Source organism: Saimiri boliviensis, chromosome 5, assembly GCF_048565385.1.
Source record: "Saimiri boliviensis isolate mSaiBol1 chromosome 5, mSaiBol1.pri, whole genome shotgun sequence".
NCBI classification, from domain to species: Eukaryota; Metazoa; Chordata; class Mammalia; order Primates; family Cebidae; genus Saimiri; species Saimiri boliviensis.
This window is the reverse complement of record NC_133453.1, coordinates 125,604,122-125,629,352: the sequence shown is the minus strand read 5'-3', so window position 1 is coordinate 125,629,352 and position 25,231 is coordinate 125,604,122. Positions and strand designations below refer to the sequence as shown.

Here is a 25,231-nt window from a genome sequence, read left to right as displayed (position 1 = left end):
CTTCAAGACCATGTGCCGTAATCTGCTATATTATTAAGGCTTGATTTAAATTCAAGCACTAGTTTGTGCCTCATGCCAGGCAGAATGCCACTTCCTTAGGGGCTTTGCTGTCTAGCAGGACCCGCTCAGAGACACTGGGCCTAACCCCACAATGAGAGCACCCACTTGGTTAACTAGCAACTTACCTGACATGCTTTAAAGTGGTATGTTACTGATTCTGGAGGTTAAATCCTCAACCAAAGTTAAAACTTTTGACCACTCGAGACATTTTAAGGAATCTATCTCAGACACAAGTGGCAATTTATCTCTAATAATTTTTCCACAATGACAGCATCATTAAAATAGGTTTACAGCTTCTCTTCGTGAAATCACAACTTTTAAAGGACATAATAATCCAAATATATAACTCCTAGGATTTTTGTTTATGACAGCTTTTCTCAAAAGCTCGTTTTTGTATATTCATTCTTAATTCACTTGTTGGACAGTTTTATTATGAATGTTAGCATTTTCCATTTCTAAGCATATTCTGTTTTTGCAAACACATGAAAAGAGAGTGTTTTATATTCTTAAATCTTCCTTTTAATATTCAAAAGCCATTTAAAAGTTTCTGAAGGGTGAATGTGGAGACAATGCTGTTGAAAAGAATGTGCCCAGTGGTTCTCAACCCTTGCTACACATTAAAATCACCTAGAGATGTTTTAAAATAACTACTCAGGTCCCACTGGAGAATGATTAAGTCAATCTCGGGAGGTGCTTTCTTAGGGGATTCCAATGTACTGCCGTGGATGTAAGCCATTGAATTATAAAACACGGAGGTGTATTCGCTCATCTAGGTATTAAAGGGGATGATCAAAAAGCCCTGAAAACCCAGTAGCCATTGCTTTCTTCTTTTTAAAAAATGTTGATTAATTCACAAAGTTGACAGATAAAAATCATACATATTTATTGTACACAATGTGATGTTTTGAAATGAGTTTATGTTGTGGAATGAATTAAACTATTAACATATACATGACTTCACATGCTTGTCATTTATTTGTGGTGAGAACACTCAAATTTACTCCCTTAGCGATTTTCAAGAATACAATTCCTTGCGATGAACAGAGTCAGCGTGTTATAAATGGAGCTCTTGAATTTATTTTCCCTGTCTAACTGAAACTTTGTACCCTTTTACCAGCATCTCTGCTTTCTCTGTATCTTCCCAACCCCAGCCTGTGGTAACCACCATTCTACTCTCTGCTTCTATGAGATCTTTTTTAGATTCCACATTTGAATGCAATTATGTAGTATCTATTTTTCTGGGCCTGGTTTATTTCACTTAAATAAACCAGGTCCTCTAGGTTTGTCCACGTTATCACAAATGTCAGGATTTTCTTCTTCCTAAAGGCTGAACTATTTCATCAGGTATATATACCACATTTTCTTGATCCATTGATCTGTTGGTGAACACCAGGTTGATTCCATCTTGACTATTGTGACAGTGCTTCAATAAGCAGGGGAGTGCAGACGTATCTTTGACATACTATATCCTTTGGATATATACCCAGAAATTGGATTGCTGGATTAGATGGTAGTGTTATTTTTAATTTTTTGGAGAACCTTCATACTGTTTTCCCTAGTGGTTGCACTAATTGACATTCCCACCAGCAGTGTTCACCGGTTCTGTTTTTCTCTATATCCTCACCATTGGTTTCTCATCAGAAACTGCTCATGGACGTTCCCCAGCCAGGTGCCTCACTGTCTTGTGTGGGGTCACCAATCACCCTAGTTTTCCCAGGACTGAGGAGGTTTCTGGGACATGGGACTTTTAGTACTAAAACCAGGAGAGTTCCCGTGAACTAGGGTGAATTGGTTACCCTGTTCGTGGATGAACACAAGCTGGTTTGGGTCCTGTAGATTGAAATGGGACTGTTATGACTCTGTCTTGTGAACTTCAGCTGTTGACTTATGTTCACCCGAAATTCTGAGCTCACCTGGGGCCCCTCCTCTTGATGTTATGGATACATAGACTGTCAGCTCACTCTGATTCTTCTGCTGAAACCATCTAATTTTCATGAGAAAGAATTTTTTCATGCTCTTTTATAAAGATTTTTAGCATGACTTTGAGCCTTTAAAATCAAGAGGTGTCTCCTGTTTATCTGCACATGAGCTTGGGTGCCTTTCTTTGGGGCTGGGGGTGGGTAGGGGGAAGGAAGTCAGGCACCAATATTTATTGAGTGCTAGGTGCTTTACATGTGTAATAATCCTCTAGATCAACTTCATGAGGTTGATATGTTGCATTTTTTTTCCAGATAAGTCAACTGAATCTCAGAGAGGTTAAGTAAATTGTAAAGCTCAAACTCTGGTCTATACGATTGTGATTCCATGTTTTCTACACAGTGTTTCTTCTTTCATTGCTTAAGTTGAAGAGGGAAACTGTACATTTCCGGAGATTTTGATGAGGTAGTGGAATGATAAATCAGTAATCACCAACTGATTTTAAAATAACTTTTCTGAATGCTCCTGGCTAGGAGGAAGGCATCGGGAGGTATTGTCGGGAATGGTCAATTGTCCGTTTATACTGTTGGGTATAAAAAGAGGGGGTCATGTGTATGCTTTTTAAGCGTTAGCCTCATTTCAGCTGAATCGCATTAAGAAAATATGATTTTGCTGGTTAGTATGTCAAAGAAAACAGCTGGGATATAAAGAAACGTGATGCTGTGTGTTGCAGCTAAAAAAACCAAAAACTAAACAAAACCGAGGCATTGAGTCCCTCTGTTCTGAAGCCACTTTTTTTACTCACCCTGATGCCTCTGGCCCAGTGATTGCAGCAAGATAGCCTAGATCCCCTAAAAACATGGAGAGGCTCCTGGGCTCTGTGGGTGAGGACAGAGGGGACAAGGAAGAGTTGTGGATAGAGTTACGCTGGTGATGTTCATCTATTACTTAGTGGGAGGTGAAATGCACCTCCAATGCCCAGTGATGTATTTTTAAAAGACAAATTTTGCTATAAATGGCCTCTCGTCTGTTATAATTTTTACATATAATTTATTTCAGTAAATGCTCATAGTTTTTTTCATAAACTATATTAATTATATGTTCCTCTTAACCTTGACAAACTGTCTAGTTAGGATACTGTGATGGTTAATACGGAGAGTCAACTTGATTGGATTGAAGGATACAAAGTATCGATCCTGGGTGTGTCTGTGAGGGTGTTGCCAAAGGAAATTAGCATTTGAGTCAGTGGCCTGGGGAAGGCAGACCCACCCTCAATGTGGTAGAATATAAAGCAGGCAGAAAAATGTGAAAGGGAGAGACTGGCCTAGGCTCCCCAGCTACATCTTTCTTTCGTGCTGGATGCTTCCTGCCCTCCAATATTGGACTCCAGTTCTTCAGTTTTGGGACTTGGATTGACTCTCCTTGCTTTTCAAGCTTGCAGACAGCCTATCGTGAGACCCTGTGATCGTACATGAAAACTTGATAAACTCCCATATATATCTACACACACACACACACACACACACACACACACACCCTATTCTGTTCCTCTAGGAAACCCTGACTACTACAGATACCGTGGTTGTAGTATTAGTAGAGTATCATAAAAACAGGTCTCATTCACTCATTCAAAAATAATTTTTGAGTATCTACTCTAATCCAACATCGTGCCAAGTCATGGAAAATAGTAGCAAAAAGCCCCAGTTCCTGTGCTCACAAACTGTTTAGGGGGATATACAGATAACCATACTTGTAACTTACTATGGTAGAGTACGTCCTGATAAAGGTTGGTCTAGGTTGCTACCGGGGCTCATGAGAGAGGACCTAGGAATGGCTTCCCAGGGGAATTGAGTTATACACTGAAATCTGAAGTATGAGCTGGGTAGAAGGTGGTTGGGGACCTGGTGGGGCTGGAAAGAGAATATTCCAGGCAGAGAGAACAACAAGTGTACAGGTCAAAGGAGCATTTGGAGAAATAAAACGTGTTCAGTATAGGACGTGGGGTGTGTGTGTGTGTGTGTGTGTGTGTTTGAAGAGAAGGGAGTGGGGATGGTGGGAAATAATGCTGCAGAGAAATGCTGGGGCAAGATCATGCGAGGTCACATCCATATCAAAAACTCTGAATTTAATTAGAAACAAGGAAACATTGGTGGGTGTCCACAAAGACATAAAAAGATCAGATTTGAGATTTTAAAGACTTTCCTGATTGCAGCATCAGACTGGACAGGAAAGAGGAAAGCATGGTGGTGAGGAGACCAATGAGAAAGTGGCTGCAGCAATCCAGTTGAGATGTGATGGTTGTTTAGCCAGGGCAGTGCCTGTGGAGTTGACGAGAAGTGGATTGATTCAAGGGCATCAATCACGTCGACATCACTTGTCATGAGGGAAAGATGGTCTCGGTTGCTAGAGAGAAAGATGACTTGGGTATTGGGTCATTTTCAAAGATGATGAAGGCAGAGGTTAAGATGATAATGAAATTTAATTGGGTTACGTTGTGTGTAGGGAGCTTACGGTGGGTGGCCAGATGGAACTGTTCGGAAGTTGGGCATAGAGGTCTGTTGGCTAACAATGGATTTGTGTTTTGGAAGTCAACAGCACATGAATGTTAACCAGAGCACTCAAGGAATGCGTGTAAAGAGAAAGGGAAGAGGACCTAGCCCAGGACACTGAAGATATATAAGGTACGGGCAGAAAACAGGCTCGGGAAGACTAGGAGGAAGTGAACAGAGTGGCTGGAGGAAAAGTACAAAATTACATTTTCTTGAAAGCCAAGAAAAGAGGGTCTTTCAAGAAGGAAGAAGCAGTCAGAAGTGTCTGGACTGCCAAGAGAGGGAGCCAGATAAGGACTGAGGAGTTCCCATTGGTTTTAGCACAGGGAGGTTCTTGCTAACTTTGTGAAGCAGATTTGGAGAGGCGGGCAGTAGCCGGATCACAGGAGGCTGAGATTTCCAGGGAGGAGAGGAAGTGGTCAGGGCAAGGGTGCATCTCGTTTATTAAGAAGGTTGGCTGCCGAGGGAGGGAAAGAAGACAAAGCTGGAGGGGCGTGTGGAGTACAGGGAGGATGTGGTGGTGGTGGTGGTGGTGGTGGTGGTGGTGAATGGGAGGCATGCTTTGGATCTTTTTTCAAATAAACGAAGCCAACATAGGAAGAGGCTGAAGAGATAGGGAGAAGATTATGGATGCAGGGATGCATCAGGTAGGGGTACAGTGTGGGAGGGACAGGTGGGAAGGAGAATGGACTGCGGGTAGGTACGGGCGCCAGCTCGTAGCAGGCAGCTGAGGACAGTCGGGTTTTCCTTTCTCCAATGTTGGAGGTGAGGTGAGGTTAGTTGTCGATGGTGGCAGTGGAACAGAAAGACTGAGAAAGGACAAGACCCGAGGAGAATGAATATAGGACAACATTAGAGAGAGAATTTGCCTTTCAAAAATTTCTATTTTTTTCTGAGTGTTTTGGAGTGTTCTTGAGACCATAAAAATAAATAAAAGAAATTGAATTCTCTTCATGCTTTCAGGAAATAAAAAATTACCTTTACAGCTACTTCTGGAAGTCTTTCCCTGGAAGCCAGGGACCAACCGAGAACATTGTGCAACGTGCCATGAAAGTCAACGTTCTCAAATAACAGTCATTGTAGCATCTATGGAGGTTTGGGAATAAGAATAGGGCAGTCTTTTGCGGACACTTTAGTTCCTTAGCAGCAAATGGAAAATTAGACCTTCTATGTTGATGCACCTACTGAGCACCAGGCACTGCCATCATCACAGCAGCTTGCTTTCTTTTTTTTTTTTTGAGATGGAGTTTCGCTCTTGTTACCCAGGCTGGAGTGCAATGGCGCAATCTCGGCTCACCGCAACCTCCGCAACCTCCACCTCCTGGGTTCAGGCGATTCTCCTGCCTCAGCCTCCTGAGTAGCTGGGATTACAGGCACGTGCCACCATGCCCAGCTCATTTTTTGTATTTTTAGTAGAGACGGGGTTTCACCGTGTTGACCAGGATGGTCTCGATCTCTTGACCTCGTGATCCACCTGCCTCAGCCTCCCAAAGTGTTGGGATTACAGGCGTGAGCCACCGCGCCTGGCCCCACAGCAGCTTTCTAAGACCGATCTTACTACCATCACCTTTACAGGTGAGGAAAGTAACAGAAGTTAGAGAATTTAAGACCAACTATTGTTCAGGGGCAGAGCCAGGATCTGAACCGAGTCTAAAATGTTTCCATTATGAATTATTTGTTCAATGCATTTGTCATGGGGAAAAATCCCTGGTTTCTCATCTTGTTTTCTCCATCCTGTAAACTAGACTTTTCCTGCATGTTTAATGAGCCCTTTTGTATTTATATTTCTCTGCGGTTGATTAAGTAGGGGTAGATTTTAATGTGTTAGCGTAAGCTGTTTTAAAATCTTAAAAGATTTTCTTGGGAAGTGTTTTCTCAACCAAAAAAAGAAAACGACTATTCAGAAATGATGTTGGGACAATTCGTTATCCATATGGAAGACAATCAAATTATATGTCTAACTAAAGCCATACATCACAATAAATTCCAGAGGGACTCAAGTGTAAAACGAATAAAGTCAAACCATAAAAGTTACAGAAAAAAATGAAGAGGGATTATTTATAACCTAGGGCTCGAGAGGCCTTCCCACACAAGACACAAACTCAGAAGCTGTAAACGAAAAGATTGATAGACTTGATTCCATGTATGAGGATGCTAATTACGGCATTGTTCATAATGGTGAAAAATGAGAAGCAATCTCAAGTTTCTTTAATAGGGAGCTATTAAGATACGTTATTGAACATTTACATCACAAAGGAGTAATGAAGCTTAGTAGTTAAAAGCAGGCATTCTGATGTCAGACTATCTGGGATAGGATCTCACCTCCACCAGTAATTTGCTGCGTTTTGGGGAAAATTACCAATGTTACAAAAATTAAGGAAAGAAATTTCCTTAATTTCTTTCTCAATAAAATAACCACAATAGTTTTATTAACGTCATAGGGCTATTGGAGAATTAAGTGATTTAATAACGTAAATCACTTAGCATAGATCCTTAGCATACTTATCTCTACAAAAATATTAGCTGTTGTAACAGTGTAGCACTTGAAAAAGAGATAGGCTAATGTGAAATGATTCAGTAAAATTTCAGACATACTATTAAGAAAACAGGTTTCAGGACTAGAGTCTGATTCCATTTTTCTGAAAATTTATTTGTATTTACATATGAATGTATGAAAATGAAGACTGCAGAACAGGAAAGCCACCGAACTGTGAATGGCTGGTATTTCTGGAGGACAGTAGGAGTGTTTGGAAGGGAGTATTACAGTTTACACTAGATACAGTAATTTCGCATTGCTTCAGTCTTTTATAAAGAGAATGAAGTTACACACTTTGTGTTAAGAATAAAAGGAAGGAAGAGGAAGAAAGGAAGAAAAGGAAGGACAAAAGCAAGGGAAGAAGGAAGAAGGGAATAAGGGAGAAGGGAGGGAAAGAAGGAAAATGTTTCTAATATCTTCTGCTGTCCATATGGGGTAAGATTCATAGCACAAAAACAAAACACACCCACTGTGGTACAGGTACTGCCCCCTCCCTTTCTGACATACCATGCCTAATCTTAGAAATGCATCATGGGGCACAGCATCCGGAGGGAAGAAGGAAAGAAATAGAAATGGGTAGTCCGAAGCATGTGGTCCAGATACTCTTTACGATGAATGAGGAAATCAAGTCTAGGCAGCTGACACACAATCCAGGCATCAGCTTAAATGGAATATTGAGTTTTGTTTTGAATCAAGAGTCAATTCTCTTTTCTCAATGAGACCATTAGTGCTTTCCTTAAATCTTCATTCCACATTTGTGCGTGTTTTAATTTTTTTTTTTTTTTTTGAGACAGAGTTTCACTCTTGTTACCCAGGCTGGAGTGCAATGGCACGATCTTGGCTCACCGCAACCTCCGCCTCCTGGGTTCAGGCAATTCTCCTGCCTCCGCCTCCTGAGTAGCTGGGATTACAGGCACGTGCCACCATGCCCAGCTAATTTTTTGTATTTTTAGTAGAGATGGGGTTTCACTGTGTTGACTGGGATGGTCTCGATCTCTCGACCTCGTGATCCACCCGCCTTGGCCTCCCAAAGTGCTGGGATTACAGGCTTGAGCCACCGCGCCTGGCCTCACATTTGTGCATGTTTTAAATCAGAAGAGGAGTTTTCTCATAAATTTCCAGGCTAGTTAAAGAAAAACACTGACGTATCCTCCTGAAGCAGCATGTCAAATATACGTTGACTATAGATGAAGAGATTTATTTCTGGACTCTATATTCTACTTTATTGAGCCATATGTCTGTCTGTGTACAGTACCACATTGTCTTGATGATTATTGCTTTGTAGTAAGTTTTGAAATTGGAAATTGTCAGTCCTCCTACAGTGTTCTTCTCCCTCAAAATTGTTCTGGATATTCCAGGTTATTGGCAATTCCAAAAAACATTTAGAATGAGCTTACCAATTTCTATGACAAAGTCAGCTGGGGTTCTGATAGGAGTTGCCTTGAATCTGGACATCAATTTGATAGTGTTATATTGGATGCCTTTTCATTTCTTTCTTTTCTTTTTTCTTTGTTTTTCAATAATGTATAATAGTTTCAGAATGTAAGTTTTTCACTTTTGTTAAATTTATCCCAAAGTATTTTGTTCTTTTTGATGCTATCATAAATAAGAGTTGCTTTCTTAAGTTTTGCATTTTTTATTGCAAAATCACTTCATTTGCATTGTCGATTGCAAGTATATGGAAAAAAATTTTTGTATATTGCTCTTGTATTCTACAACTTCACTAAACTCATTTGTTGTTTTTTGGTATGATTCTCTAGGATTTTTAATATATAATTTGTCATATGCAAATAGCAATAGTTTTACTTCTTCTTTTTCAGCCTGGATGACTTTTATTTCTTTTTCTTGCTTATTTGTCCTGGGTGGAACCTGTAGAACAATGTTGAATAGAAGTGATGTGGAATGGACATCCTTACCTTTTTCCTGATCTTAGGATGGAAAGCATCCAGTCTGTTACCATTATGATGATGTTAGCTGTGGGTTTTTGTGGATGCCTTTTATAACTGATATAAATACTACTGTGTTTTAAATTTCAAATCCCAACGGTCTTTTACTGATATATGGGAAAACGATGGACTCTTTTATGCTTACCTTATGTCCTGTAAACTTGTTATCATTGCTTGTTAGGTTTAGGAGGGTTTTTTTTTTTTTTTTTGTCAATTCTTTGGCATTTTCTACATGACCATGTCATATGTGATATACGGTTTTTTTTTTTTTTTCCTTTCCAATGTTCATATGCTTTCTTGTCTTTTCTTGCCTTATTTAATTAGCTAGGACTTCCAGCACGATCTTGAATAGGAGTAAGGGAGGGCTGCTTGTTCTGTTCCTGCACTGAGGGGAAAAACGTTTGGTCTCTCTTCATTGAATATGTTAGCTATAAATCTTCTGTAGATTTTTAAATAAAGTTGAGAAAGTTCCCCTTTATTCTGAGTTTGCTGGGAGTTTTAAATCCTAAATGGCTGCTGGATTTTGTCAATTTTTTTTTTTTTTTCTGCATGCATTGATTTGATCATGTGATTTTTCTTCCTTGGATTTTTCTTTTCCCCGTCCGTTGATGTGATGGCTTATGGTAATAGATTTTTGAATGTTGAACTAGCCTTGCATATTTCAAGTAAATCTTCTTGGTCACGGTATATAATTACTTTTATACATTGTTGTTTCAATTTGCTAATATTTTGTTGAGCGTTTTGTATCTATGTTCATGAGGGATAACCGATTGCATTATTTCTTCTTGTAATGTTTTTGTCTGGTTTTGGTAATAAGGTAACACTGGCCTCATAAAAAGAGTTATAAAGTGTTCCCTCTGCTTCTGGAAGTGGTTGTAGAGAAATAGTACGATTTCTTCCCTAAATGCTTGGTAACAATAAGCAGTGAAACCATATTGGCCTGGTGCTTTCTATTTTGGAAGGTTAATTATTGATTGTACTTTAAAAATAGATATAAGTCCATTACAATCATGTATTTCTTTTTGTATGTTTGTCTGTTTGTATGTTTCAAAGATTTATTGCATTTTATCTTTGCTATTAAATGCACGGGTATAGGGTTGCTTATAATATTCCTTTATCATCCTTTTAATATCCCTGGCATAAGAAGCGATGACTTCTCTTTTATTGTTGATATTAATAATTTATGTGTTCTCTCATTTTATGTTGGTTTTCCTAGCTAGAGGTTTGTTAATTTTTTTGACCTTTTGAAGAAACAGACTTGGTTTTATTAATTTTTCTATTGGCATTTTCTACACGATCATTGATCATAGTTTCTGATTTAATTGATTCCTGCTCTAATTTTTATTATTTACTTTCTTCTGCTTGTTTTAGGTTCACATTGCTTTTCTTTCTCCAGTTTTAAAGTGGAAGCTCATAATACTGATTTTAGATTTTTTCTTCCTTTCCAGTGTATGCATTCAATGCTATAAATGCTCTAGCAAGTACCGCTCTCACTGCATGACGCAAATTTTGGTAAGTTGTATTTTGATCTTCATTTAGCAAAACATATTTTAAAATTTATTTTGAGATGTCTTGATTCATGTTTTATTTAAAAGTGTGTTGTTTTAGAAAGCTGTAGTTTCAGGCCAGGCACGGTGGCTCAAGCCTGTAATCCCAGCACTTTGGGAGGCCGAGGTGGGTAGATCACGAGGTCAAGAGATCGAGACCATCCTGGTCAACACGGTGAAACCCCGTCTCTACTAAAAATACAAAAAATGAGCTGGGCATGGTGGCACGTGCCTGTAATCCCAGCTACTCAGGAGGCTGAGTCAGGAGAATTGCCTGAACCCAGGAGGCGGAGGTTGTGGTGAGCCAAGATTGCGCCATTGCACTCCAGCCTGGGTAACAAGAGCGAAACTCCGTCTCACAAAAAAAAAAAAAAAAAAAAAAAAAAAGAAAGAAAGCTGTGATTTCAGGCTGCTGGTTTTCAAGGGTACTATGGAACTGGGATTGTGGGTTGATGACTCAATAGAAGGCATGTTAAATACCACAAAGTTCACTGTTTTTACTGAGATCCATCTCTTATTTTATATAATAAAATAAATACTCTTCAGATTGCTGCAGGTCTCTAGTTAATAACCAGAGTTCTAACATTTTGATGTAGACAAATTTTTCCAGCGGTCTTGTGGCCTTTAGGGAGAAGGGAATTTTCGGAGGTCCTTACTCCGCCATTTCCATTGATATCCTGAACGTTGTTTGATGTGCTTGTCATCCATAGCTTTTCTTTGCTGAAGTGTGTGTTCAGGTTTTATGTCTATTTTTAAAATTTGATGGTTTACTTTTGTTGTGCTTCTAAATAAATTTTATTTTGGAACAACTTTACATTTATAGAAAAAGTTGCAGGAATAGTCCAGAGAGTTGCCATGTAACTCTCACCGTTTCTACTGTTGGTAACATATTTCATCACCTTGGCATATCTGTTAAAACTCAAGAAAGCAACATTAGTTCATTATGATTAACTAACTCCAGACTTACTCTAGGTTTCTTAGTGTTGTGTTTTGAGGGTTGTTTCTGTATTGCGGGTAGAAGTCTCTTGTCGGATGTGTGATTTGCAAGTCTTTTCTCCCAGTCAGTACTTTCTCTTTTTCTTCTCTTATCTATATTACTTTTATTTTTAAAATGTCAGCAAAAGTTATTTGGGTGATGTCATTTTTTGTTTCAGTCTTTATATTTCACTTTAATGAATATGAATGTTTTAAATTAGCAACATATTATTCTAAAATATCATGCTTGGTTTGACTTATTAAATAGCTTATGAAAAAGTTTTATTTTTATGTTGTTTTTGACTTAAAAATACCATGTGTATTAATCTGTTTTACGATTTAAGACAAACCTTAAAATTCAGGATACAATTGTCGGATGCTATTAATACCTGAGGGCAGCCTAATTTTTATGGTGACGAATCAACTTAGTTTTTCACCTGAGATTCTAAAGTCGAGTTTAATAATGACTGAAACATCATGACTAGGCTATCAATGCATGTAATTTCTACCCCTTTGCAAGTTTAAAGCCACTGATCTTTAAATATTCAGGCTTGGACATTTTCTCCCGCCCTGCCATCTTTGTGGTCCCAAGTGTCCTTCTCCAGTAATGCTTCCATGCCTGTTCCTGAGCCCAAAGTACTGGTATTGAGTGTGACAGAGACTGAATGGCTAAGGACACTCTAGCTGCCTCCAGCCGCACACTTGCCTAAGCTGTAACCAGCTCTCGGTGAGGCTGGGCGTGGAGCAGGTAGAGTCAACTTTCTCCTCTCTGTCTCGTCTCCGTTGCATCTTCATTTGGTGCCTCCCTCATGGACGCCTATTTTCTTCCTCCTGCCTGTTCCTGTTGTCTTTCCAGGCTCCTGGCTGTCCTTTCTGTCATAGCAGCCCCAGGGATTTTGACCATGTCCGCAAGAGCTGAAAGCTGTCGCCCCTCTGTGAGAGTTGGATAGGGAGCTGCATGAAATGCTGAGGGAAAGGAAAGGGAGTGGAACAGTCAAGTGTGCAAGGGTGGGATTTGCCATAGGTGCCGACTACTTGTGAGAACATCTGTCACTCTTCAGCATAGTGTACGAAGGAGTGTTGGAGGGGAGATCCAAGCCTGGAATTTTCCGCCAACACTGGATTTGACCAGCTGCGTGCCTTGGAGTTGCAGGAGTGAGAGGCTCACTCTGTTTCTCCCTGGGCTCAGTTTTCTCATCTGTAAAATGGTGCTGGGGGTAATGTCCTGGGGCTGGATTGATTGATCTTAAGGTCTTTCAAATTCTAAAGTTCTAGGTAGGACAATGTTCTTCAAACATTTTTTGTTCATGTACCTCTAAACAACTTTTGAAAAGCTCTGATTCTATGCACATGTTAAAGTTTATATCTAATATTTTGCATCTTCTATTTAAATAGTTGCAAAAGATATGATTTCTAATATGTCGTAAAATTTGCCAGTTTTAAAGAGAGAATTTAAAATGTAAGAAGTATCCAATGAAATTTAAATGCCATACTCATATGAGACCCCCTTTCTCTGCTAAGAAATCTACAAACTCTGATTTTTCAACATTTTTAGATTTTATATTTCCCTTTATCCATGATTTTATATTCTACTTTCCCATAGGATTTTATATTAATGCACATATATTTTATTTGTTGATTGATTGATTAAGATGGAGTCTTGCTCTATAACCTAGGCTGGAGTGCAGTGGTGTGATCTCGGCTCACTGCAACCTCTTCCTTTCAGGTCCTGGTTTAAGCAGTTCTCCTGCCTCAGCCTCCTGAGTAGCTGGGATTACAGGTGCACACCATCATTCCTAGCTAATTTTTTAAAGAGACAGGGTCTCACCATGTTGGCCAGGCTGGTCTTGAACTCCTGACCTCAAATGATCCATCTGCCTTCGCCTCCCAAAGTGCTGAGATTACAGGTGTGAGCCACCATGCCCAGCTCAATTTTTTTTTTTTTTTTTTTTTTTTTTTTTTTAAGTAGAAACAGCATTTCATCATGTTGGCCAGGCGCTGGTCTTGAACTCCTGACCTCGTGATTCACCCACCTCGGCCTCCCAAAGTGCTGGGATTACAGGTGTAAGCCACCACATCTGACTATGCACATATATTTTATGCTTGAAAACTTTTTATTGATCACTCTATCATACTTATCACAGTGCGATTATGCCTTATAAATTCACATTTTGAGGTTTGTTTTCTTTTCTGTGACTGTAAGGCTTTAAGGGCTAAAAAAGTCTTCTGTTACGATTATTATTGGTACATAATTGATCAAAAAGAAATAACATATTGAATTTTTAGAATCATGCATTGCACAATGACATTTTAGTCATCGATGGACTGCATATACAGCTCTGGTCTCAGGATTATAATGGAGCTGAAAAGTTCCCATCGCCTAGTGAATAGCCATCCTGATGTTGTAGTGCAATGCATGCTCACGCGCTTGTGATGATGCTGGTTTCAGCAATCCGCTGCACTGCCAGATGCATAAAAATAAAGCACACACAATTACGCACAGTATATAATACTTGATAATGGTAATAAACAACTATGTTATTGGTTTATGTATGTTTTATACTATACATTCTATTGCTATTTTGGAGTGTACTCTTTCTACTTATTAAAAAAAAAGTTAACTGTAAAACAGCCTCAGGCAGGTCCTTCGGAAGCGATTCCAGAAGGAATCATTGTTGTCACAGGAGATGACAGCCCCATGCATGTTACTTCCCCTGAAGACCTTCCAATGGGACAAATTGTAGAGGTGGGAGACAGTGTTATTGATGATCCTGACCTGGTGCAGGGCTAAGCTAATGTGTGTTTGTGTCTTAGTTTCTAATAAAAAGAGTTTAAAAAGTAAAAAAATTACAAATAAAGAATTTTAAAAATAAAAGCTTATAGAATAAGAATATAAAGAAAGAAAATGTTTTGGCCGGGTGTGGTGGCTCACGCCTGTAATTCCAGGACTTTTGAAGGCCAAGGAAAGTGGATCATTAGGTCAGGAGTTCAAGACCAGCCTGGCCAACTTGGCAAAACCCCATCTATAATAAAAATACAAAAATTAGCTGGGTGTGGTAGCAGGCACCTGTAATCCCAGCTACTCAGGAGGCTGAGGTAGGAGAATTTCTTGAACCTGGCAGGCGGAGGTTGCAGTGAGGTGATCGTTCCACTGCATTCTCCAGCCTGCGTGACAGAGTGAGACTCTGTCTTAAAAAATGATGCAATAAAATATATATATTAAAGTAAATAAAAAAGAGCATTAAGAAACAAAGAGAATGTTTTGTACAGCTGTACAATGCATGTTTTAAGCTGTTATTACAAAAGAGTCAAAAAGTTGAAAAAATTTAAAAGTTCATAAAGTAAAAAAGTTACATACAGTGTTCTAAGGTTAACTTATTATTGAAGATAAAACAGATTTTAAAATAGATGTAGTGAAGCCTAAGTGTACAATGCTTATAAATTCTGCAGCAATGTACAGAAATGTCCTAGGCAGGGCGGGCACGGTGGCTTATGCCTGTAATTCCAGCACTTTGGGAGGCTGAAGCAGGTGGATCACAAGGTCAAGAGTTCAAGGCCAGCCTGCCCAATATAGTGAAACCCCATCTCTACTAAAAAAGAAAAAAATACAAAAGATTAGCCAGGTGTGGTGGTGCATGCCTGTAATTCCAGCTACTTGGGAAACTGAGGCAGGAGAATTGCTTGAACCCAGGAGGCAGAGGTTGCAGTGAGGCAAGATAGCACCACTGCACTCCAGCTTGGGCAACAAAATGAGACCCTGTCTCCAAAAAAAAAAAAAAAAAAAAGGAAAAGGCAAAAAAAAAAAAGAAATGTCCTAGGCCTAGGCCTTCACATTCACTAACTACTCATTGAATCACCCAGAGCAACTTCTGGTCCTGCAAATGCCATTCATGGGAAGTGCCCTAGAGAGGTGTACTATTTAAAAACCTTTTATACCGTATTTTTACCATACTTTTTCAATGTTTAAATGTACAAAAATTTACCATTATGTTGCAATAGCCCGCAGTATTCAGTCCACTGCCATGTAGTGCAGGTTTGTAGCCTAGGAGTGATAGGCTATACCATGTAGCCTAGGTGTGTAGCAGCCTATACATCTAGGTTTGTGTAACTACAATCTGTGATGTCCACACGACAACAAAATCCCCAATAATGCCTTTCTCAGAACACATCCTTGGCATTAAGTGATACATAACTGTATTAAATATAAGTAATTTTTATTGGAAATACACTTGTTAATGAGATGATGTGGTATTTTCCTAATGATTTCATATGCCTCTGTAGGAATATGACATTTATGCAAGGAAGCAGAGCCCAACATCGGTATTATCACTATTCTCCTTTTTATGGGTGTAAGCACTGAGAAAATATGTTCACATAAAAAAGTACAATGGAAATGTTTGCTATGTCACTGTCACCTGATTGTTTGACTACCTTTTATTTGTTGAAAATTATACACTGATTTATAATCAAGATTATTTTCAATTTTGTTAAGAGCAAAGAGTTGGGAACCACCTGACTTGGAACAGGATCTGTTGTTCATTCCTTAGAGCCTGATTCACTATTTCAGTTCCTGGGAGGTATATAAAAAAGGGCTTTACAAAAAAAGGTTTTACAAGACTGTCAATTAACTGTTAATAATTCCAGCTATTTTCACTTAGAGGCACCCTGTTTAACTGGGCGTATTTTTTTAAATTGTTGGAAAAGATCAATGTGTTATTAATTTCTTTCCGCTTCTGCTGAGACAATATTTTTCGTATAGTGCTTTTCTGACATCATGTGCTTTGAATGTATTCTCATGAAAATCTTGGAACTATACGTTTGGCTTATTGAATATGTGAAAAATAACTTCCATATAATCTATTTGGCAAAGTCAATCCTCACTGTAAAACCGATCAGCCAAATAATTCTTACTTCTCTTAAGATAAAAATCTGATGTTTTTCAGTTCCACCAAACATGTTAATACACATTTCAAGGGCTACTATAAATACTACTGGCAAAAAATGATGGAACCCATCTTGTAGGATAGATAATGAAATCAATCAAGTCAAGATTAAAATAATGCAGCACTAATGTGATTTATTCATTTCACAGTGTTAGTAAAAACAAGATCATAAATCCATATGCTGCTCCTCTGTTCTGAATATGTAATAGGGCACTGTTATGCTTGTGTCAAAGAACTTTTGCAAACTAGATCTGGTAAATATGGATGTGTGCATGTATCAGGCATTGTTTTGCTGCTCTGGAGAATAATTAAACAAGAGTCAAATACAAAGATGAGAAATGACTCCATCAATTTTATGAAACAGCATGATCAGACTTTCCTTATATGGTAAATGAAAGAGAATGATATCCAATTGCTAAAAAATGCATCAGTCTGGAAGTTATGCTGTAAGTTTCTCTTTGGCTAATGGGGTGAAAAATACTGAACATTTGAATATCTGGGGTTCCCCTGATTTTTAGTGTAATGCCTTCCTTGGGTGAAGGTGACGGGAACTGGAACCGAGCCCCAGTGCCCCACATCTGAATGAGCAGGGGAGAGGGACCCTCAGTACCTGATGGGGGGGGGGTGCCAGATGCTGTCCACAATGTCTGTGAGCAGCTCTGAGCAAGGTGGGTGTAGAAGATGGACCCTGACCTCTAGGGAAAGGTGGGTCCTCCCCTCCAGAAGCTCCTCACCCAATTCTCTGCATTATTTCCTCCTGCTCCTTGAATATCTTCTGAATATTTTCTTTCCTCAACAATTGCTTTAATTTTTCCAGTTCCATCTAACTCTGTTCACTTCATTTTGAACTTTCTGAGTCCGGTTTGGGACTCAGTGGCTGGCTAATTCTTCACAAACTTGGCCCAAAGCCTAGAACCCATTCTTCCTCCCTTCCACCCTTCCATTCCAGAAAGGGATTCCTTTAGCTCCGCAGGCTGTCTCCCAGAGGACTCAGCGTTTTGGAGGCCTCTTTGCTCCTGGACATCTAGTTCCAGAGGGCATAAGTGTCCCCCACCCCTCCTGGGATCAGTCCAGCCATGTGCTCTGCAGCAGGGCCCTGGGTCACCCCTCCCTATTACCTGCCTGTCTGCATATTTACCTGACTCTGTGGATGCAAACTCATATCGAGATCCAGCCGTTCCTCCTGTGGTGCTGGTTTGACTGAGTGACAGGGAACCCTGATTTTTTAGGTGTTGTTACGTCCCTATCTATACCAGACCTCCCCAAACTCCTGGGTGATTTCTAAGGTGTTAGACTGCTGCAACCCTGCTGGCAATCTCAGAGGGGATTCCTAGAGACTCATCACCCACAGTGGGGTGGGAGGACATTGGTGCCTTCGGACAGACCACGCAGCCCCCAGCCACCATTCCCTTAGTGCTGGGTGACTTCCCCTCCAGGGCTGTGTTCACCTTGAGACAGGAAAGCCACCTAATCACTTATTCTTCCAATGTCATGCTCCATTCAGAGTGGTCCAGCCAAGCCTGACTGCTGGCCACCCAGTGACATCTTTTACTCCATGGGGCACAGGTCCCATCGCTGGAGTAGCCTCCTTTGCTTTTCTGCTCCTTCCAAAAGGCCATAACCTCAGCATGCAGGATTTCTCCCTGCAGTGTTCACCTGCAAGGGATTGTTGGGTCTCTTTGGGGTCACCACTTCTAGTGTAACAGGGCTCCAAACAAATTCCACAGTGTCTCATGATATGGGTTTAGGAGCGTTATTGGGAAGGAGAAAGCTGGAATGAGCAAAGAAACAGAAAGGGATGTTCCCCGTTCCTGCTGTTTAGTCCCTGGGGAGGTATGGGGATTGGTGGCTTCCTTCCCAGGTAGGCAGAGCTGGACTTTCCCGAGGCCCCAGGTGCTGGCCAGCTTGCAGGCCAGACGACCCCAGTAAACAGCTGGCATAACAGAGCCAAATGCTGAGCCCTAAACAACCAGTGCCCCATGGGCAAGGCTGCTTTCCTATGGATGTGCTATAAAATGACTGAGTCCCAGGCACAGCTCCTCCCCTGGAGGGCAGACATGGGCTTTGTGGGCTTTGTGAGCTCCCAGACCTCAGCCCACAGGAGCCTGAGAGCCTGACCCCTCTCCCCTTCCTGACTCAGGCCTTGTGAATATTCTCTCCACAAAAGCTGATTCCTTAATCAGTACCAAGTAACACTGTGGAGTTCATGAAAGCGTGGTGGCTGGCAGGTGGAGTTGTAGCTGGTATCCACCTTGCCGGGGGATTGCCTATGTTTAACTATGTGGAAGAGGCGGATAGTAAAATCCCCTCTGTCTGCCTGCATTGTCTATTTTGCTCTAACAAGATTCTCCCTTACGAGCAATGTGTTCTTTGACAATAGCCCGGGGACAGGAGAGGCAAAGTCTTTAAACAAAAATTGTTATGACTCGCGCTACTGCTCTCTACTCTTACCTAATTCAAAACATCCCACGGAGTCTGCTTGCTTAACGCTCCTGCACCCCGACAGGAAAGTAAGTAAGCAGGAAAGCCAGGAGCCCCAAGGATCTGATGCTGCAGTGACACGCTGAGGGGTTTTCCTCTGCTGGACTCTGAGGGCTTTTACATCCTCAGCAATGCCTCGTAGTGAGAATGAGGAGGGGCGTGCTTTTACCTTTCTTTTGTCAAATGGACAAAGGGTTGGTGAGCAAGGGGGTCATTCTTTGGCAGATCAGCTTTAATACAGATTACATAGAGGCTCAGTGCTTGGGCGATGATTCCCTTAAGGTCATCAGGGTTCAGGTATCCCTTAGAATGTCTCCACCAACCCCTAGAGATGTGCCTTCCCTAGTTTGAAGACCAATGATTGCTTTAGGAGGCCGAGGCAGGTGGATCACGAGGTCAAGAGATCGAGACCATCCTGGTCAACATGGTGAAACTCCATCTCTACTAAAAATACAAAAAATGAGCTGGGCATGGTGGCGCGTGCCTGTAATCCCAGCTACTCAGGAGGCTGAGGCAGGAGAGTTGCCTGAACCCAGGAGGTGGAGGTTGCAGTGAGCTGAGATTGCGCCATTGCACTCCAGCCTGGGTAACAAGAGCGAAACTCCACCTCAAAAAAAAAAAAAAACAAAACAAAACCAATGATTGGTCTGGTAATCTAGGATTCTGAGGTGTCAGACTCAGGCTAGAGTGCCCTGGAGCCTGCCTGAAAGCTGATAGCCTCCTTGGAACAGTAGCTGGAGGCAGCATCTTTATAAAGAGGTCTTTGTGGGTGATGGAGGTTTTCTTCTTCCCACTGATACATACACAGCTGCAGGAGTTAACCAATGCTATCTTTTCTGCCTTCCAATGTTACTGCTGCTATTATTGCCCTCCCCCTGTTTATTCTCTAGTAGGTCTTTCAACACACCAGGCACACTCAGTCCTCAGGGCCTTTGCACTGGCTGTTCCCTGTGCTGTAATGATGATCCATGTATCTGCGTGCCCAGCTCCCTCATCTGCAAGTCTGTACCCCAGGAGGCCTGTCTGTTTAAAGTCTATTTAAAGTTGCAGCTACATGTTCCTCTCCGCCTCCTCTCTGTCCTTCATACACTCCCTTATTCCCCCTGTGGAACCTATCATCTCCTAAAACACTGATTTATGTATTTATGTTTAACGAGTTTGTCTTCCTCCACCACCTCACACTCCCTGGAACAGAAATTCTTTGAGGGCAAGGATCCTTGCCTGTTTTGTTCACCAATACACACTGAATGCCTAGAAGGGAGCTGGCACACGGTTGGTGCACAGTAAATATTTGCGAATGAAGGAATGAATGAACAGACTCATTTGGTTAAAAAAAAAAAAGACGTTCTACTTTCACAGCTTGAGCTGAGCCACATGACTTCTCTCTTAAAAAATACGCAGTGCACCATAGCATCAAATTATACCTCAGCTCTGAGAAGTGGCCAGTTTTCCCTTTTTCTTTTCTCCTCTGGTCTTCTTCCTCTTCCTCCTCCTTCTTCCTCTTCCAGTTCCTTTTGTTTATCAGCCAGTATACATGACCCTGACTGACCCCTTTAGTCTCATCTCTGGTCCTTTGTGAATAAGCCCAGAGGCTGTAAACCAGAGACCAGGAGCCAAAGCTGGCATGCAAGACATGTTTTTTAAGACCTGCAAAATATTTACCTTCACAGTAGTTAAAATGAATAAAAATATGTAACCATTGTTTGAAAAAATATGTGTATATATATGTGTGTGTGTGTGTGTGTGTGTGTGTGTGTGTGTGTGTAATTTTTTAGAGACAGAGTCTCATTCTGTCACCCAGACTGCTGTTCAATGGCATGATCATGGCTCACTTCCACCTCAAAACTCCTGGGCTCAAGTGATCCTCCCACTTAATTCTCCTAACTGTTTGGGACTACAGGCGAGTGCTAATAGGGAATATTTCAAAGATATTTAAACTTCAAAACTATCAAAGATATCAACATCTTCTATCTTCCAAAAAATCAGATTTGCTAACATTGGGCCACATCCCCAGTGGGCAGAAGCTAGGCACCAGCTGCCCCTTAGGGCATGGTCTCCATCACCTCCTATTGTGTCCCGGCCACTGGCACCAAGATGAGCGGTGTTCTTGCTGAGCTGCGGCTCCCTCCATAGCCTGCTTTATGTGCTCTGCGATTTGTACCCACCCGGCCTCTATAGAAACTGGAGTTTATAGTCCTTGATTCTAAAGATAACGAAGAGCTCTGCAGTTCCCAGAATTTGTCCTGTGATCTTTTTTGTTTCCAGGCCTTTGCCAATGCTGTCCTTCAACCTGAAACATTTGCCTTCCCCTCTTCCCCTGGCCAGCTTCTACTCATTACCTTAGATGGCACTTCCTGCAGGGAGCATGCTTTGGCTTTTCAATATAGGGTTAAGTGCCCATCCTTGTTACAACACAGGACGTTCCCTTCCTTTCATTCTGCTGTGAAGTCATCTCGATGACTCTGTATTATAATTTTATCTTCTTCCCTATTAGATTTAGAGCATTTTTAAGGTAGGGACACGTCTTGTTCACCTTAAGTCCAGGAGTTGGCAAATTATAGCCCACAGGTGAAACCGAATCCGCAGCCTGTTTGTATACAGCCCTTACACTAAGAGCGTGACTACATTTTTAGAGTATGGCAAGAACAAAACAGTATGTGAGAGAGAGTCTATGTGGCCGGCAGTGCCTAAAATATTCACTCTTGGGAGCTTTACAGATAAAGTTAGTTGATCCCTCTTCTAGCCTTAGAGTCCATCTAGCATAAATAAGTATGAATAAATGTGAAATGAATAAACACCTCGTCTTATACATGGCATTCCAAGTAATACACATGTACTGGAGATTCTAAATTGAGTGGAGAGATAAAGATATTGTATAGCTTATCCATGTATGGTTACTTAACCTCACCATTTTACCCACTACAGGGGAACACCCCTCTGCACTTCCCCCTGCATGATGCTGCTCACACATTACATGTATGTAATAATATGTTTCTATCACAATAACAAATGTATTGTGATGATATATATTATTTAATAGAGCATAATATATTCATAAATAAATATACTTACATAATAACACGTAATATATTTACATAATAATTTGTTCTTATTATTTTCTGTTTCACAAACACTCAGATCTTCCAAGTTTGTTCTAGACACAGGACCTTTGCATTTTCCAGTCTGTGTTTTTCCTCCGGATTTCTGTACAGCTGGCTTCTCTTCAACATTCAGGTCACAGTTCAAATATCACACCTTCAGAGACACTCCCTTCTCTTTATCGTATTACTCTGTTTTTTCTTCTTCACAGCACAATTCACCATCTGAAGTTAGCATATTTCTTTGCCGACTTATTTATGGTCTGTCTTTCTCCACAAAGGATGTCAGCTTTATGAAGGCAGGCACGTGGTCTGTTTTGCTTACTTTCTGTATCCTCACCATTTAGATCTGTGCCTGGCATTTGACAGCTTCTCAAACACATACTTTAAATAAATGCAATTAGATAGAAACCAAGTGCGTGCTATTCACATCAGCTTCGTTCTTGCACAGCTATTCAAGGGCTGAATCTGAGAGTTGACCCTCAGATTCAAGAGAAGTGAAAACTTTACGAGATTAAAGTTGTTTGTGCTACAGTTGGGCTGATTGAGGTGTGATGTCACTGGGAAAAACAGGCTTCTCCGAGAAGTCTGCAGCTGCAGGGACAAGGCTGTGTCCCACTTGACAGGAAATCCTGGGAGTCCCTGCTACAGAAAAGCAAGAATGAGTCTCTGCAGGGAAGCTCTGAATTAATGAACGTCACTGGCTGGCAGGCTTTTGGTTCACTCTTGGTAGATAAATCAAAGGAAGAGGGGTGGTCATGTTTGCTTGCTAGCTAGTGCATGTAACATTTTCAGGGCCTTAAGGCATCAGGGACTACTTTATTTTTATTTTTATTTATATTTATTTATTTATTTATTTTGAGATGGAGTTTCGCTCTTGTTACCCAGGCCGGAGTGCAATGGCGCGATCTCGGCTTACCGCAACCTCCGCCTCCTGAGTTCAGGCAATTCTCCTGCCTCAGCCTCCTGAGTAGCATTACAGGCACACACCACCACGCCCAGCTAATTTTTTTGTATTTTTAGTAGAGACGGGGTTTCACCATGTTGACCAGGATAGTCTTGATCTCTTGACTTCGTGATCCACCCGCCTCGGCCTCCCAAAGTGCTGGGATTATAGGCTTGAGCCAAATTGACATAGCTCCCTCTAGGGCTGACTGCAGTTTAAACTCTGGGTCTCTTTGTTAAAATATGAAAATGCTTCTGCATACTTGAAAGTTCTGTCATTCTCATTGTTCTCCAGAAACACATCTCTGAGAAAAACATTTTTTTTCCAACAGAAAATCTGTAAAGATGAGTAACAATATACAAAATCTGGTGTCAAGAAATAGTTAGCCAATTGATACCAAATTTAACTACCTTTTGAATATTTAGTGCCAAAGAGAGTATGTCTTGGTCAGGAAACGTCACTTGATTTCCCTTTCAGCTGATTTTGTGTCGTTAATGCTTCTATTTTTCTCATTCCATCCTTAATAAATCAGTAACTGTTCTTTTGAACTGTTCTCTTGCCTACTCAGGGTGAACCCAGCAGTAGAAATAAACAGCAGCCAATAAACCTTTCCGGATAGAGTCATGGGATTTGATATAATGACACAGCACCCTCAGACACAGAGATATCCAGAAGCATTTTGTGAGTGAAAATTGAACGAGAATTCATAGGTAGCTGTAGGCAGATCTTTTATGCAGGGCGGACACTTAACTGGCATCCAGCCCTTTCAGAACTGGATGAAGTGTGGGAGGGAATGCCTGTGAACAGCTGAGATCAGTGTTACCAAGACCAAGCCTGAGGGACATGGCCTGAAACCAGCCATAGGAGAGGTCTCCATCAGAACTGATCTGTTTCCTCTGGGCTTACAAGAAACTTTCATTCATTCCATTAATTTTATGGCAGTTGTTATATTCCAAGCACTAGACCAGGTTCTGGGATAGGTGAATCAGATGCAGTGTCTGTACCCGGGAGCTCACTAAAGGAACAAGAACGTGAAGTCCTGTGCTGAGCTGAGGTGATGGGCACAAGGACTGAGGGCTGGCTTCTGGCTTCTTTGGTTTCTTTTCCTTCAGGAAGGACATTGATCTCCTGGCCTTTCTGACTTGCATTACAGACCTCCTGAAAGCCACTCCTTCATTCCTGTACTCCACAGGCGAGGAGGCTAAACCCACGGACACAGAGATGACTGAGCAGTGACTGCCCTCTGGGAACGGCAGCCTAGTGGTGAAGGCAGACAAATAATTACGATACAAAGTCAGCCCTAATACCAGCTTCTGCTGGGCTATGTGTGTAACTCTTGAGGTGCCTCAAAAATCCATATTTGTAGGCCTCATCCACAGGATGAGGTTGAGAAATGTGTATTGTTGAGAAGAAGTTGAGAAATGTGTATTGTTAACAGTGTATCCTAGTGACTGCAGCGTGTGGCCAGGTCTAGGAAAGGGACAGGAGACCAGGGGGCGCTAGCAGAGGGGCTGTGTGGGTGAGAGCTATGGTCCTCTAAGACTTCAGAGGCATTGGGTTTTATACCAGGCACAGTTTGGATGAACGAAGACTATGCCCAGGATATAGGATCACATGGTACAGCCCAGGGGACGATGAATGTCTGGGGCACTGAGGGAACTGGGAAAGGCAGGAGTGAAAAAAGCTGAACATGGGCAGGAGAGAAGGGGGTTGGCGACGAAGGATATCTAGCAAAGGGTTAAGGAACTTGGCATGGATTCCGTAGCAAAGACGGTGGCATGGTCCCAGCAGATTTCAGGAACACAGTGCTGGTGGCAAGATGGCAAGGGCCTACAGTGGTAGGACCAGAGACAGAGGCATTGTCTTAGCTATCAATTGCTGTGTAACAAATTACCCCAGAATGTAGTGGCTTCATACAATAACATTTTATTTGCTCCTCACTTGCCATGGGTGAGGGATCCAGGCAGGGTAAGGCTGGGAAGTTCTACGTGGTTTGGCTGTGGCTCAGCTGGTGATTGGGCTGGACTGGAATGTCTGAGAAAGCTCCATCCTTCTGCCTGACACCCCAGTGCTCTTCCACGTAGCCTCTCTCCAGCGGCGGGAAGGGAGTTGCTTAGGATTCTTCATGGAATGGTGGTTTGGGGCGGCGGAACTTCTTATACGGGGGCTGGCTTAGCGTTCCAAGTGGAAAAGGCAAAAATCTCTTAAGGCCAGCCTTGGAAATTACTTTTAC

At 41.3% G+C, this 25,231-nt stretch overlaps 1 protein-coding gene across 4 annotated transcripts in view; it reads left to right on the top strand.

The window, feature by feature from the left end:
- MTHFS (methenyltetrahydrofolate synthetase) overlaps nucleotides 1-25,231 on the top strand; it is a 296,448-nt gene that overhangs the window by 150,729 nt on the left and 120,488 nt on the right. For all 4 annotated transcript variants that reach the window (XM_074399920.1, XM_074399924.1, XM_074399923.1 and 1 more), the window contains exon 5: nucleotides 10,457-10,520. In XM_074399920.1, the coding sequence (XP_074256021.1) occupies nucleotides 10,457-10,520 (64 nt within the window). The remainder of the gene's footprint in view (nucleotides 1-10,456; nucleotides 10,521-25,231) is intronic.